General features: G+C 42.5%; 1 protein-coding gene across 1 annotated transcript in view; it reads right to left on the bottom strand.

Moving 5' to 3' along the window:
• ddb1 (damage-specific DNA binding protein 1) overlaps nucleotides 1-16,600 on the bottom strand; it is a 136,092-nt gene that overhangs the window by 69,318 nt on the left and 50,174 nt on the right. The window contains exons 13-15 of the mRNA XM_080729232.1: nucleotides 8,442-8,620; nucleotides 6,247-6,410; nucleotides 1,512-1,619 (exon numbers count right to left, since the gene is read on the bottom strand). Coding sequence (XP_080585358.1) covers nucleotides 1,512-1,619; nucleotides 6,247-6,410; nucleotides 8,442-8,620 — 451 coding nt within the window. The remainder of the gene's footprint in view (nucleotides 1-1,511; nucleotides 1,620-6,246; nucleotides 6,411-8,441; nucleotides 8,621-16,600) is intronic.

Genomic DNA, 16,600 nt, shown 5'->3' with positions numbered 1-16,600 from the left:
CACACACGCACGCACTCCCACACGCCCGCCTGTCTGTGCCCGTTGTAATCCTCTGATGTACCAGCCTTTTGTGTGAAGCTCCATTTATATGCCGTCTCTTCCCACGCCGGTGTGGCTTGCTTAAAACCCATTCAGAACGGGTACACATTATTGTGTATCATTATTTTATGCTTTAGCTATTGAAAAATAGCAGATATACAAGCTCACAGCGTGGCACCGAGTGCCGCGCTGCGAGCTTGTAGATCTGCTATTTTTGAAAAATCGTGAAAATTAGAATTTTGACCCGATTCTATAAGTGTCTTTTGAATCCTTCTAAGATTTTTAGAAAAACCCTATGTTTCTATATGTCTGCAATCTGGCTAGCCATCTTCAAAGAAAACGTCCTTTTCACTTAACTGGAGCTCAGTTAGTCTGTTCTTGAGAGACTACTATGTCAGTGGTTCTCAAACCTTTTCATGTGAAGGACCCCCAAAATGATATTTATTTGGCCACGGACCCCCAAATCAAAATATTTAGTTCCAGGGACCACCCAGAAGCAAAATTTGAGTTACAAACGTTCGCTTGGAAAATACATATATTCAAAGATTTGCACACATTTTCACAACTTTTTCAAAAAAATCAGATCTACAAGCTTGTATATCTGCTATTTTTCACTGGTTAAAGCATTCAATAATTCTAGGCCTAAATGGGTTAAAAGAACAGATCTACTGGCTAACGTTATAGCTCGAAGATGTGTTCTCGCCAGCACATCACACCGTTGTTGAGTGTGATAAACTAGTGTGATAAACTAGATGAATTGCTACTTGGAGCACCCAGGTCTCTGCCGGTGCAGGTACTAGGTTACTGTGGGCCAGCAAAGTTTCACGGCTGTCGCCTTCATGATTTGAGCCATTTTGGTCAGAACGGGCCACTCCTGCAAACTTTCCAAGCCAATCTTAGCCAATCAGGATAGAATATTGAAAAATCTGAGAGATCCGTCATGATTCACATGACTATCGTGTGTACCGATGTGGGTGATGTCTGGACAAAATCTGTGGGAGTAATATAAAAAAAATGTTTTGCAAAAATCGGCTTCCTGGGGACGCTGTAACAGGCTGATGTGGGAAAATTTGGGGCTGATGTTTTCACTTGGCCTCCAAGGAGTGTGCGTGCAGTTTCATGGCAATCAGTCCAACAGTGCCGGAGATTAGCTGCTCACAGACGAAAAAGTGTGACTAGTTTTAGTCAACAGACTTAACACTGATAGTGACTGAAGTAAACATTGGACCCATTATTTTACACGCCACTCATGTTCTGAACATTCGGACTAATAATAAACAGATTATTTTCCAAATGATCTTTGTTCGAGTCTCATTCACGCGGGAGAGACCGACCTTGCCTGCTTTGGAGAACCATTGCGTGTACCATCCCGTAACCAGTGGGCAAGGGGTGGGACCGGCTATATATTTGGTAATATAATTTTGATACATCTATAGGTGGTGGTGGTGCTGGGGTGGGTGAGGGTGAGCTACCTGTCTGCAGGTCGAGACCGAAATAGAAGAGCGCTCCATCTCCAAGGGCACACAGCAAGTAGTAGCTCCCCTCGAAGGTGGTCATTAGGATGGAGCGAGGGATAATCTCTGACACACACACACACACACACACACACACACACACACACACACACACACACACACACACACACACACACACACACACACACACACACACACACACACACACACACACACACACACACACACACACACACACACACACACACACACACAGGAGAATGATTTATTATCTCTGTTTAAGAAATTGTGCACAAACACACAGTAAAACAACTTTTCATTTTGATATATCGTTGCAGGAACCTCTTATCTCCATATTGTAACTGTATGTCTTTTTTTCTTCATAAATCAATGCTCTACTTGATCATACTACAGTGTCACTCAAATGCATAAGTAGCAGATCTACAAGCTCGAAAAGCAACGCGAAGCGAAGCATTTTGTGCTACTCTTGCTTCTTTTTTTTTATACAGACGCAATAGTAACGGTTTGGGATAAATGTGACGCAGTACAGTGGATTGAGAAACACTTAGCTCATGGTAATTTTTTTCAGATTTGTACAGATTATGAAAGCACAGAAAGTAAGCTTTCAAATGAAATGGGAAGAAGACAATTCCCATTTCAAACTTGCTTCTGTTTCCACCCAACAGAGACGACATACATTACATACATTAAAGCAATGTGGGTTTAGAAACTGAACTCAGACAGAATAAGCACACAATTGGAAAACGCAATGGGGACTGGGGGGATGTTAAATATTTGCATAAATTGTCAAATAATTAAGAAATCCAACAGAAATCCAATTAAGCCACCATCTGGATTGTGTGCAGGGAATTGGACTTTGATGGATGCTATACGCACGTGTGTGCAGGCTGCAAAAAAAATGCTTTTCCTTACATTTGCCTTTCATGAAGTTTAGATTAGCAGGAGAAAATTAAAATGCACATGATGGCAGTGGCACACAACAAGGCATTTGTATCTATTGCTGTGTTGTTGCTGAAATAAGATGTCTGGGCGTGATATCCATGCACACATTAATCAACTGGGCTATAGAACCCACTTCAGAACTAGAAATATGAACTAAATATCACATTGATGTTATAAAGCCACATGCATCTTACAGCGAGAAGGAAAAAACACTTCATGCACTAAAATATTCAGCTAGACAGTCAGGCAAAAAAATAAAAACAGATTAGTGAAAGAAAAAGTAGGCCAATATTAAAATACATCATTTCTCCACAAATTCACAGAAAGTGTACTTCTTGGGACTTGTAATATAGGCTATGCAACGTGACAGACTTAATAAAGGCCAGCATTTGTATGGCCTGTGTTTGTTCAAACGATAATAAATAATCCCTCCGTCAATAATGTTCTGCAACTTACTGGAAGATCAAGTTGGAAGGAGCAATCAAAACTGTATTATTATAATAAAAACGATGACAACGTTTGTGACTTAAGGGATTATAAAATAATGATCAACAAATTTGATAAAAGTGGATGGATCGTTGCAATGAAATGGATTTTTTCCCCACTTGTAAGCACGCACACGTGCGCGCGCACACACACACACACGCACACGCACACACACACACTTTTCTTTTACACCTTTTTCTAGCGATTTTAGTCGTTGTGCAAATGGATTCCCCCCCACACACATATTCCATGCCTACACAGATCCACTGAATCGGATATTTCGGTAAACCTTCACTTATTTATCCGTATACAGAAATATCTGATTTGCCGGCCGAAATCTCCATTTGCGTGTGGCTGTAAGGCCCTAACGCACAAATAAATGTGCGTTTAGAAAAAGATCCATATTCGTATAGCCGGCGTCTTACTGTGTTGTCACTAGGGGTGCCACGGTTCAGTCAGCCCACGGTTCGGTTCATTTCTCGGTTTTTGGCTCACGGTTTCGGTACAGTAAAAATTGAAAATGAAAAAATAAAGAATCCAAAATGTTCAGTTAATTTTAAAGATGGGGTGCAATAATTTTTTTCCCCCCCTAAAACATGATAATCAGTTATTATGATTATACTAGGAGGAAGATTTTCTCCAAAAAAGTGTACAGAAAATTATGTTTTTATGTGGCCACACCCCAAAAAATAATGAAATTCGGTTCATTCGGTATGGGCTGTTCGGTTCGGTACAGGGCCATTCGGTTTGGTGTACCGGTTCGGTTCAGTATTGTGGCACCCCTAGTTGTCACCACCGTTATATCCTACTGACACACCTGCCAGTGAGGAGCCTCCGCCAGGAGGACGTCGACTCTACGTCCTCCTTGGTAGGAGTAGGACGAAGGCCTTCACTCTACTTATATACCGCCCAACACTCCCTGCTGGCAGGCTCCGTCCCCCAGCCCGTAGGATTACATGCAGTGACAAATATCACCCTCCCTGCCCAGCTTCCCCTACCCCTAACACGGGCCAATTTTGTTCTCATGGACCAGGGGTCTTCAACGATTTCAGGCCAAGGATCCCTTAGTTGTGAGAGAGATGAAGCAGGGACCCCCGCAACCTTTTCATAGATTCCATATACAGTAGTTTCATTGTTTGACAGCATTATCATCAGTGTATTTTGAATTCATGTCAACTTGTGTTCTCAGATGTTTAACCACTTGGGCCGTCAATAAACTTGACCTTTCAATCTGTACTTAGTCTGCTCTTTTTTCCCTCTACACCAAAACTCTTTGCCGAACATAGACGATCTACAAGCTCACAACGCCTCGCAGCGCGAGGCGTTGTGAGCAGGGGGTACCGGACCCCCTGTTGAGAACCACTGTCATAGACGTTCGACGAAGACAGATGCAGCACAACAGGATTCGGACCCAAAATACCTCTGAGGTAGTGAGCAGGGACTTTTCCACAGCGCCACCCGAGCGCAGACAAAAAAAAAGCCTTTTGTTCTTGGGCAGAATTACATCAAACTTGCAGCAGGGCCAAAAGAGGCAGGCATTAAAATACAGCTCAAAGACCTCACCGCGTGCCCTCTAACATCTCTGGAGGACCTCTACGAGAAACAAAGCGTTTCAGGAGAGCCCACTCAGCCTCCCACCCAGGTCACCACCTGCTTGACCTGCTGCCCTCAGCGAGACGGGCGCTGCAGGTCCATCAAAGAGAAGACTGAAAAACAGGCTGAAGAAACTGTTTCTACCATGGAGGCTGTGATTATTGTACTAAAGTCTGCACATACTTGATAACGCATGAACATTTATCACACCTGACTTTCTGCATTCTGCAGATTTGACTGTGCAGTATATTGTGTTGTTTTTCAAAGAGGCAACAGATTGAAAAACTAAAGAAAAACTAAAACTCATGCACTGACTTTTGTATTCTTTAGTGTTTTTCTAGTTGACTTTTTTTTTCTATTGATTACTCCACCATGGACTTGAGTTCAATAATATTTTGTTTTATATTTGTAGCATTCCTAAGACAAAAGATTGATTATAGTAAATGTACCCCCCATAGTTTACCCATCCAGTGGCTTGCATTTGGGTCGCCATCCAGAATCAATGGGGGTAAATTTACTATGATCTATTTTTCGGTCTTCTATAGACGAGGCATAGCTGCCCTTGCCAGCAAATCAGAGTGTTTTCACATACCTTTGAAAAATCATAGAATATTATCTGCTGTGACGATCCGCCCACGAGTAGTCTCGAAAATTGACCAGCCGTGATAATCCATATTATTATAGCCAGTTAAGTGGCTTGTTTTTGCCAAAAAGCAGCACAAAGCTTACAAGAGTAATCCATCTTGCTTTTGTTGAGATCACATGATTTTTGTTCAGTGATGCTGGGATCATTCACAGACTGTGGACAAGCACCCGCTATCATTTTAATGCCCAAATAAGGCTTTGACAAGCGCTCAGCTTTGGCACCGTGGACCTCGGACGATTTGACAAACATACTCGTCCATGGCAGTAAAAGTCCATAGTATATCTGGAAAACGGAATATGCACGAAAACACATTTAACCCACTCTTTTTTACTCCTGTAAACCTGTGATGTAACAATAAGGCTGATTCCGATTCATAGTGTATGTCCAAAACTGTTACTTTTCAGGGTTAAAAAAAATGCAAAAGTAGCAGATCTACAAGCTCAAAACGCGCCGCTTCATGCCACATTTCGAGCTTATAGATCTGCTAGTGCAGGGGTGCCCACACTTTTTTGACGTGAGATCTACTTTTAAAATGACTAGCTCAACATGATCTACCCATCCAAAATGTTTTAGCTGAGGGCCTGAGGGGGGCTTTGGAATAGCAGCACTGGCGTTACATTTTAGAAAAACACACTTACTGTAAGGGAGAAATAAATGGGAAATACTCAGGGAAATGTCTTCATCCCATTCTAGATGGAAGTGGTAGGTTTTGGAGTTCTTTGTAAAGCTACTGACTCTTGAACAAAGCATTGCATTGGAGGTTTTCCAACTTTAGAAGCCATGAAGGGAGCTAACAGGCCCTCCTTGATGTCATATTGACATATTCTTTTTATATTTTAATTATATGTTTTTAGAGGCATGTCATGTGGTCTACCTGCACACCCTTGGTGATCTACTGGTAGATCACGATCTACCTTTTGGGCACCCCTGTTAGCTAGTGTGTAGAATTAACAAGCTGGGCATTGAAAACACAAAACGTTTGAACGGAGATGAATGGAGATAAGAGATGAATGGAGATAAGAGGTTTTATTTGCCAACTCTCACCTCCTCCCAGCATCTCCTTGTGCAGGGCGGTGAAGCAGGGCAGTTTGAGCACGCGGGCAGAGATGTCCGTCCACAGGCCCACGGCGCACAGCGGAGACTCGTTGCCCGCCTCGCCCAGAGGGGTGATGTCCAGACAGGCCACCTCGTGCTCCATCTCTGTGGTGCTGAGGATGGAAGGAACACGGCGGTCAGTGTGAGAGGACACGTGCATGTTGGCTTTTAAGCATCGATCGATTAAGATTGAGGCCTGGAATTATTTTATGCTTTAACTATTGAAAAATAGCAGATATACAAGCTACGAGCTTGTAAATCTGCTATTTTTGAAAAAACTTGAAAATGTGTGCAAATTTTTCAATATATATTTTTCAAAGCAAACTTTTGTAACTCAAATCTCTGCTTCTGGGGGGTCCCTGGAACAACATATTTCGAGATTGGGGGGGGGGGGGTCTGCGGACAAATAAATGTAATTTTGGGGGTCCTTGACATGAAAAAGTTTGAGAACCGCTGATTTAGAGGAAGGATTTAAGTCTGGTCAAAAATCGGGTCAAAGATACTTGCACACATTTTCACAATTTTTCAAAAATATCAGATCTACAGTGCTGCGCTGTGAGCTTGTATATCTGCTATTTTTCAATAGTTAAAACATAAAATTATGGTTAAAGATATAACACGACTCGGGAGCGTCTCGGGTGCGTTCCAGGTATTAGATAGCCTATGGCTTGTTTTGCATTGGGACCCAAGTTGTTCTCAAAATGTTTTACATTTCAAGGACCCCCACTTTGGTATCCATTAGGCCAGTAGTTCCAGAGTTGAAAAATCACACCCGTGTGAACTGAGCGGTGGTTTACCCACCAACCGGTTTACCCCTCCCCCCTTCCCCCCTGTGTGTGTGTGTGTGTGTGTGTGTGTGTGTGTGCGTGTGTGTGTGTGTGTGTGTGTGTGTGTGTGTGTGTGTGTGTGTGTGTGTGTGTGTGTGTGTGTGCCTGGCCTGGCCTGAAAACAGCACCCCTCCCTTAACATGTGTGGTCATAAAAGGTACTACACCACAGGCTTGAGGCTACATACAGACCCACCCACCCACCCACCCACATACAAACAAAGATACCTACACACACGGCCACGCTATGGAGACGGTGTGACCACCGCTCAAAAAGAGGAGAGATCTGAGCACTCAGAAAAGTTAAAAGAGGTGAGGACGGGCGTAAAAGCAAGGTACTTTATTGCATTGCAAAAAGAGCTATTTTCTTTTTAAAACAGTTTGACATGTTTTTTTTTTACTTTTACTTTGGTACTGAAAGTTTCATGCCATTACTTTTGTACTTTTCCTCCAGTAAGGAGTTGAGGTTGAGTAGTTCTTCCCCCGCCGAGGGCACAGAGACATGAACCATAAGGCTCATTACTCACACACTGTAAATTAGGCTCTGGTCTCAGCGGTGCTGCTCTACTTAAAGTGACCTCATGTCTTGTCTTGTCCGTCTGTCTATCTGTCTGTCTTACCCAGCGGTGGTACAAGTACAAGTACCGAAGTACGGTACTCAACTTACATTTTGAGGTATGTTTTACTTCATTCAGTATTTACTTTTTTTAACCCATTTAGTGCCCCTTACTTTGAAGGGATAAGGGGCGCAGAGCGCCGACACTTCCTCCCATAGGCCTCCACACCTATTTTGAAGGGCCAGTCGGAAAATGCGCAGATTTTTGGTGATTTTTTTTTCTTTCTTTTTTTTTTTTACCTTAAGCCGGATCTAGTTAGAAGCTGGGCGTAATGGCTTAGCTCAGTAGAACGCCATCATTAGAGCGCTATTTTGCCGTGAAAAATGCCAGCCTTGGTATCAAAATGTATTTTTTCAAGATAATGAGGCTTCTTTGTTGCAGGATCAATGGGTTTCTATGGGGGATTTTCACTTTGCGTGCACGTCAACGTGCGTTGTAACCCTAACCCTCTTTTCCATTAATTCAAAACATTTAAAAAACAACATGTTATACAAAATATAATGCCTCAACTCTTAGTGCTCCTCAGGGTGGTGGGTCCCCAGTTAAAATATGATTATTTTCACGTCACAGCCTGAAAAGGTTGAGAAGCACTGCTCCAGAGGTCTTACCTGATCTGTTTGAGCTCACTAGAGGTCTTACCTGATCTGTTTGAGCTCACTAGAGGTCTTACCTGATCTGTTTGAGCTCACTAGAGGTCTTACCTGATCTGTTTGAGCTCTCCAGCCAGGATCTGGAGGTAGTAGAGGGCCCGTCCCACTGCCAGGACCACCTGGGTGTGGTTGCAGGCCGCCACGCTGATGTTCCTGGACTGAGGCTCCTTCCACTCACTGACCAGAGCCTTGCTCTCCTGCAGGACCAGCCTCACCGAGCCCGACGTGATCTGTAATAAAAATATATATAATAATAAAAATAAATAATAAGGTTTTTCATGTCAAGGACGAACTAAAATGATATGTATTTGGCTGTGGACCCGCCCATCTGAAAATGTTTTGAGCCAGGGACCTCCAGTATCAAAGATCAGTTAAAAATGTTTGCTTAAAAAAATATGTATTTTAAGAAGTGCTCATTGCGCGGCAGGAAGTGACACACAGACACTATGAGCAGGCATTGACACCTAGGCTTACCCACCTGCCCCAACAGGTAAATATAACTGCCCGACGGGGCAAGTGCCTCTGAGACCTAAGTGTCAACCCCTGATGAGCTTGTATATCTGCTATTCTTTTAATAGCCAAAGTATAAAATCTAGTTAAAGTGGTTAAAATGATTGTGATGCTGTATTAACTAATTTGTCTGGGGACCCTCTGGTACCCCTTCCCCACTTTGAGAACCAATGGTTTACATTTCAGGTTTTTATCAGATGCTCTTTTTCCAGAGCGAAGTGTGAGATCAGAACAAGCAGAATAAAGAAAGTATTCTAGTCAGCGATGAACAAGGTAAATAGTCACATAAATAAGAGTGCCTAGAGAACAGTGTAGTGCCTCAAACAAACTAGGATACAAAGTAATTAATCCAGCATCTGAAAAGGACATTCACACGTTGCCTTCAATCCCTTTCCAAATATTTTCGACACAGCATTTATGCCCCCCAAGAGTGTTTGGGAAAGTTAGAGTGTGTGTGTGTGTGTGTGTGTGTGTGTGTGTGTGTGTGTGTGTGTGTGTGTGTGTGTGTGTGTGTGTGTGTGTGTGTGTTACAATAAGTATAGTAGAAATCAGAGAAATAGATAATAAATAGTTGTGAGGAACCATTTTCCTAGTCCTAGCGTTAAAAATGGTTGTTTTGTGGTTATAAAACGTGTTTAACAATTGGAATAAGATTCAGGTTGTGTTTAGGGTTATGATTAGAGGTATTTAGAGGTTAGGTTTAGGCCAGGGTTCGAATTTTCCCTATTATATACTTACCGTTGATGTCACACCGAAAAACAGCAGATCTACAAGCATGCAACGCCATTCCGCTATTCTTTTGCAATATTTTGGCTGTTTTCAGCATTTTTCTAAGGTGTCCTGAAATGTTGATGTCCTCACAAGTAATACAAACCAGTGCAAGTGTGTGTGCGTGTGCGTGTGTGCGTGCGTGCATGTGTGCGTGCATGCGTGCGTGCGTCAACTCTTTTGGGGAGCGGTTGCTAAGCATGTGAACAAATCCTCCTCGGTCGGTGGCTACAAGCTTCTAGCGACCCCCCCGGCTAAGACGAGTTGATCCACTGTTATGGATTCTATATTTGGAAGATGGCCAACAATGGACCAGAAGATGAAAGGCCTTTTTAAGTCACACAGGTAAAGGGGAAAAACAGCGAAACACGGCGAGACATTATTCCATTAGAGCAGAACTACGGTTTCACACATTTTATGAGGAGAACAAAAAAAACACACAAACACACACACAACGTGAAAGACTGGGCTATAATTTGCCACAATGTTCAAACACCATGAACAGAGCCATAACAGGAGAGGTTGTTATTAGGATGTGAATCAACAGCATGGAATAGACATAATGGCCGTAATAATAAGACATACACACAGCTAGAAGGGTCTCTGAGGCTCTTTGGTGGCTTGGATTAATAAAGGAGTTCTTTCTCGATGGAATCATTTTGTCATAATCCCATTTTCACCTGTGAATGCTACACAAATTAAAGTTAGAGTTAGCAAGATGATATATCAAAAACAACTGCACCCAAGAGTGGAAGGGCAGACAGAGGAAGGAACGAATGATAATGCTGGACACTGCACCTATGAACAGGGGCGTCACAAGGGGGGGGGGGGGGGGGGGGGGGGGAGTGGAACTGAGTTACTAGGGCCCAAGTTGGGGGGGCCTTCATTGTTTTATATACTTTAGCTGCTGCAAGCTTGTAGATCTGCTATTTTTGAAAAGTCATGAAAATGTGTGCAAACCTTTGAATAGATGTTTTTTTCAAGCGAACATTTGGAACTCAAATTTTGCTTCTGGGGGGTCCCTGGAACTAAATGTTTTGAGATGGGGGTCCGCCGGTACGTGGCTAAATACATATCATTTTGGGGGTCCTTCACATGAAAAGGTTTGAGCACCTTTTCAAAAAAACGAGGTTTCTATCAGAAGACATTTATAGAATCAGGTCAAAAACAGTCAAAGACTTGACACACATTTTCACGATTAAAAAAAAAATAGCAGATCTACAAGCTCGCAGCGCGGCACTCGGTGTTGCGCTGTGAGCTCGTATATATCTGCTATTTTTCAATAGTTAAAGCACAAAATAATGCGTAATAATGCGTTTCCAGTCTAAATGGGTTAGACCCCTCCCCCTATGAAGAACATTCATGGGAGGCCTGCAGTGAATCCTTGTACCCACTACCCAGGGCCCAGAATTTGGTGCGACACCCCTGCCTATGAAAACCAATGATAATGCCGGACACAGCACCTATGAAAACCAATGATAATGCCGGACAGCTCCTATGAAAACCAATGATAATGCCGGACACAGCACCTATGAAAACCAATGATAATGCTGGACACAGCACCTATGAAAACCAATGATAATGCTGGACACAGCACCTATGAAAACCAATGATAATGCTGGACACAGCACCTATAAAGACCAAAGCGATTAAGTGAGTAATTGCCTCTCATCAAGAGGCTGAGATCTTTAGGGAAGCGCCAGTCAATGAATAAATGAGTTTAACCACATTAAAATGCCAAGCAGGCCAGGCAGGGAGGCTGCCAAAGGCAGGGTGCATCTGGGGTCATCTGTTCGCTGTTGGTGAAAATTAACCCATTAAGACCCGAGGCCCATTCTACAAATGCCTTCTAAAATCAGTACTTCTGAAACCTTTTCCTGCCAAGTACCCCCAAATTGAGCCGCGGACCCCCGCCATCTGAAATGGTTTGTGCCAGGGCACGAAATGAGGCGCTGTGAGCTTGTATATCTGCTATCTTTGAGGACCACTGTTAACTCATTTGTAGCCGATCCCGAGTATACTCGCGTAAAATACTGTATATAGAGTAACGCTGGCAATCTTACCCTACGGTCTGTTGGAAAGTCCTGGCACGATTGGACTCGCCGATTCATCATCATCGCGGATCCACGTGCACAAAATAGTAATTCCTTAAAATGGAGGCCGACGGTCGATCTCATCTTTAATGTCCATTTTCTCCAAAAAACACTTTTGAAGCCAAGGATGGCATTAGATTCTCGCTAAAAAAACACAAGCTGAAAGGCAACGATCGGCCATTACTGCAACCGCATGGGGAGATGACCACTTCCGGTGAATGACGTCATGACGTCAAACAGGAAATGTTTGCGCAATCGACTTCTGGCCTTCAAAATAAGAGAATGGCCACGGACGGAGCCTGCGAGAGGCACGCTGGACATTTTAACCCGTTCATGTCTGGAGTAGAGCTGGGATACCCGACCGAAATCCGACGGGACCCGACAAGCCCGACGGGCTCGGGCTCGGGTCGGACGCATTTTCACAATTAATTGTCGGACGTCGATTCGGGTCGGATATCATTTTGATTTATAGAAAATAAAGTGTAAAACGATACAACTATCGTCTCTGTGTGTGCTGCCTATTTCCTTGTCTTTCTGGTGCACTGCACGTGACTACGCTCAGTGCGTTGTCTTGACAACCATGCACATGTTCATGGGGAAAAGGAAGTGGGAGTGTCATTATGTGACAGAAAACAAACAAACAAACAGATACACAAGAAGAAAAAGCGAATGAGTGAGAGATTAATGTTGCCGCCAGCCGAGATAAAAGTTAACTTGTCTACAGGAAAGTTTAAAGCAATTGAAAACGAAAGAGGGAAATCAGCGGTATGGACGCATTTCAACGTAGTTGTCAACACAGACATAATTAAAAAGTCCGATGTTTAATGTAGCCTAAGCCTAAAACCCATAATGGTTGGATTAATAATAGTTTTTGATTAAGAAAGACGGCCAAGGCCGCTGTTACGTGGACTGGAGTTTGTGGACGCTGGATATTAAAAGCAGATGTCAGATTCGTCTATGCTGGTAAGACTGAATACATTTTGATATTGATTGAACTGTGGAAAAGGTTTGTGTGTGAATACTTTATTAACAGTTTGTAAAAGAGGACTTTAAGTGTGTGACTGCAGCGAGTCACTGACTGCAGTCAGACCAGTCACCAGACGCGCAGTGCACGTTATAGCCTATTATTTAATTATCAACGTAGCCTACTTATGTAATTATCTAAAACACTTTCACAAGCCACAATGTGGCTTAATATTATTAAGGGTAACAAACAGGCACGCTGCATGCACTCACTGAACATTATAACACGTTTGCTAGTGAGTGTAAATCAGTGGCTTCCTCAAAGAAAAAGAAATGAGGCGAAAAAGCGTTGAAAACATAAGGTTCGGGCCTCAGCTCGGGTCGGACGCTTTTTCATGATTAATGCTCGGACGTCGACTCGGGTCGGACAGAAAACTGTCGGACACGGGTTCGGAACGGACAGAAAAAATGGGCCCGATCCCAGCTCTAGTCTGGAGCACAGAATGAGTTAACCACTGTTGTAAATCCTAAGAGTGTTCTGAATAACTTATGTTACTAAATATAAAGCTAGAATCTAAAATGACAGAAGAATGGTGTGCTGCTGGGCTTTACCAATCATGTTTACAACGTCATGTGGAAAAATGCTGCTCCATATACCTTTAATCACTTTCAACCTGCTGTCCCCGTTTTGGGCAAGTCATTATTCTTTCAGCTACAGTGACATTACCCCCATAGTAAGTAGTGTGAATAGGAGACTGGAAATCCAAGTCCCTTGGATTTAATGTGATGTAGAGAGAGTGTGTGTGTGTGTGTGTGTGTGTGTGTGTGTGTGTGTGTGTGTGTGTGTGTGTGTGTGTGTGTGTGTGTGTGTGTGTGTGTGTGTGTGTGTGTGTTCAAACAAAGGTACGTGTTGTGTGGATTTGGATCCGTTCCGTGGCTAGGAAGCTTTGGAGGTCCACCCCGCCTTCATTTTTCATAAGACGGTGGCTGTAGCAGGGTCCCTGCACTAGAATACCTAACCATGGTTTTGCACCGAGACAGAACATATCTCACCGTGTACGATCTGTCTCACAAACTACAATGATGCCTGCAGGTGCTTGTACCTCCAAGACAATGGCCCATTTGGCCATGCACGCCCCCCAAATACCCATAAGTTGGTGTCTCCAAAAATTTACAAAGATTTTCAATTATGCAAAAACGTCTCAAGAAGACCCTTTAAATTGTTAATAAGGTACAGACATACACGTGTATGTATTATTATTAATATTAATGGAAAAGTACTAGAAGGACTTCGGAGGGAATGCTGGATATTCTTTTTACATTGTCATAAAAAAATAAATGGAGAAAAAAAGAAGCTCACAACGCATCACAATACGACACGTTTTGCCACAGACCACCATTTGATGAGATTTTGCCTCTCACACCCAAGACTAACAATTCTTGAATCAAGGATAATGCAGATGTTTAACAATAATGTAACTATTGAGAGCGAAATTGAAACCAATATTACGGGTTCATTTGGTTTCATTTCACTCTCTCAAGAGTTAAAGATCAATAAGGGTCTATTTGGTTATGAACTCAGACCATGAATTCCTGATTAATGGACTCCATTGTTTAAAAAGGAGAATATGTTTATTCAAAATACTAAAAGGCTCACATCCATCCTGACAAATATAGGCTACCCACATCTCTTAGTTCTGTGTGCTTCCGTCATACACTCCACTGTCACGTTCAATCATCATGACAGCCCAGCAATGCATGTCTTATTGAGAGAGGAAAAAGGCCAGAGCTGAATTATTAATTTCTAATTTAAATGAGCCAATACTCGTAGACTAAAGAGAATTTATATGAATACCGCAAGCAAATGGAATCTTTAATTGCAAGCATTATACAGTCTTAACCCATTCATTGAGTTTTTTTGGAATGCAGATAGAATACACATTACACAAGTATTTTTGTTTAAACTGGTGTAACTACTGTATGTAGTAGCACCGAGTGCCGCGCTGCGAGCTTGTAGATCTGCTATTTATTTATTTATGTTTCATCGTGAAAATGTTTGCAAATCTTTGAATATATATATTTTTCAAAGCAAATTTTGTATCTCAATCTCTGCTTCTGGGGGTCACTGGAACAACATATTTTGAGATGGGGGCTCTGCGGCCAAATGCATGTAATTTTGGGGGTCCGCGCTGTGACTTTGTTTGTATATCTGCTATTTTTCACTAGTTTAAGTATAACATAATGGTTAAAGCATTGCACTGCACACACCCACACACACAAACCGTGTTTCGATTTGAGCAAGCAACAGGCAAGCTGTGAAATATGCACTGTGACAAACAGTCTAAAGTGTGGCTTCACTATAAAAGAGAATCCAATGAAATGGGAAAGTGCAATAAATGTGGAAAGTTAATTAGCGCTAAGACAGGTTGCACGTCTAACATGACAAAACATTTAAGACAGCATGGCATTCATCTGAAAGATTGTATGGTGTTTGATGTGTTACAGTGTTTGTGCTCAACGAGTCAGACAAGCACCTTGTGCTGCTGATCCAGACACACACACACACACACACACACGCAATCAAATGTTGGTGCGGTACACACCGCTCAAAAACAAGCCAGGTAAAGAAAAGTAACCTTTTCAAAACACCAGTTATTTCTTCACACATTATTCACAGCTTCTGCAGAACCACAGAGAAATAGAAACATGCGTCCTTGTAGCATCAGGTGGTAAAATTAACTCAATAAAGCATTTCCTATGGGCAAGAATCACCGTGCATTTCTCCTGCTGAAAATAAAGTTATGCTTAAATAAATGTTTATCAAGATAGGCGAGCAGCGCTCCGCTCCGCTCACACAAGACGAGAGAGAGTTCAGTACAGCTGTGGCTGCTTCTAAAAGGCCAGCAGGCAGATCAATTATAACTTAATGGAGTCAAGCACACACACACACACAGGGCTCTAGCTCCACGTTTGGAAAAAGAAGAGTTCTTACAACAACAACAAAAAAAAAAAACAGGAGCCTTTCGGTTTGTTAGGTTACAAGCCAAGCTGTGACTAATCTGTGATTACTGCACTGCATTTCATTTTAATTGCAGATGGTGATCAAAGTGTGTATATTATAGAGAGAGGAAATTCCCCCGTCTGTGGCCTTTCGCTGTGGTCCTACAAGTCAAGATGCACTTCATGGTGGGCAAGGACTATTAAATACATTAGGTTAACCTCCAAACCTGGGGGTCTTCATGTTTTGTTTTCCAGGCCAAGGACCCCTTAGCTTTCAGACAGATGAAGCAGGGACCCCCATTATATACAACCATGAAGCACCCGTTGAATAACCGTAGCCTAAATGAATAATTAGTTGTGTCTCTGTACCGGAATGATCCCATTGTGCAATAGATGTGGAAATGTACTCATGTGATAGGAATAATGTGCATTGATAGTGCTCTTGTATATACTGTGGATAATGCCAATGAACAGTATCATTCTACGATATACTTAGTATCTTGTTGCGACCAAAGGTTGCAGTTTAGCATGTGAAACGGCACATGCTGACTCCGTCCATCTGGACGTGTACACTTTTTTACGGTCTATGGGTTTGCCGCTCTGACATCACTGTGATGTCAGGGGAACCACTCTAACAGAATAGGTTTGGCATCTTACTAGGATAGGCTGAGGTGTCTTACTAGTTAGTGCAGGGGTTTTCAAAGTGGGTGACGGGGCACCCTGGGGTGCCGTAACGGCAATCCAGGGGTGCCGCGACATAAGTTGATAATATTTGGAATTTACTTGGACACTTGAAAAAATACTTGAAAAAATATTTAGTATCATAGTACAAAGTTATTTTCAGTCAGTTCTATGGCTATAATCTCAACGTTTTCC

The sequence above is a fragment of the Nannobrachium achirus genome (assembly GCF_963921795.1).
Source record: "Nannobrachium achirus genome assembly, chromosome: 7".
In the NCBI taxonomy this organism is placed as follows: Eukaryota; Metazoa; Chordata; class Actinopteri; order Myctophiformes; family Myctophidae; genus Nannobrachium; species Nannobrachium achirus.
This window is presented reverse-complemented; position numbering and strand designations above follow the sequence as displayed.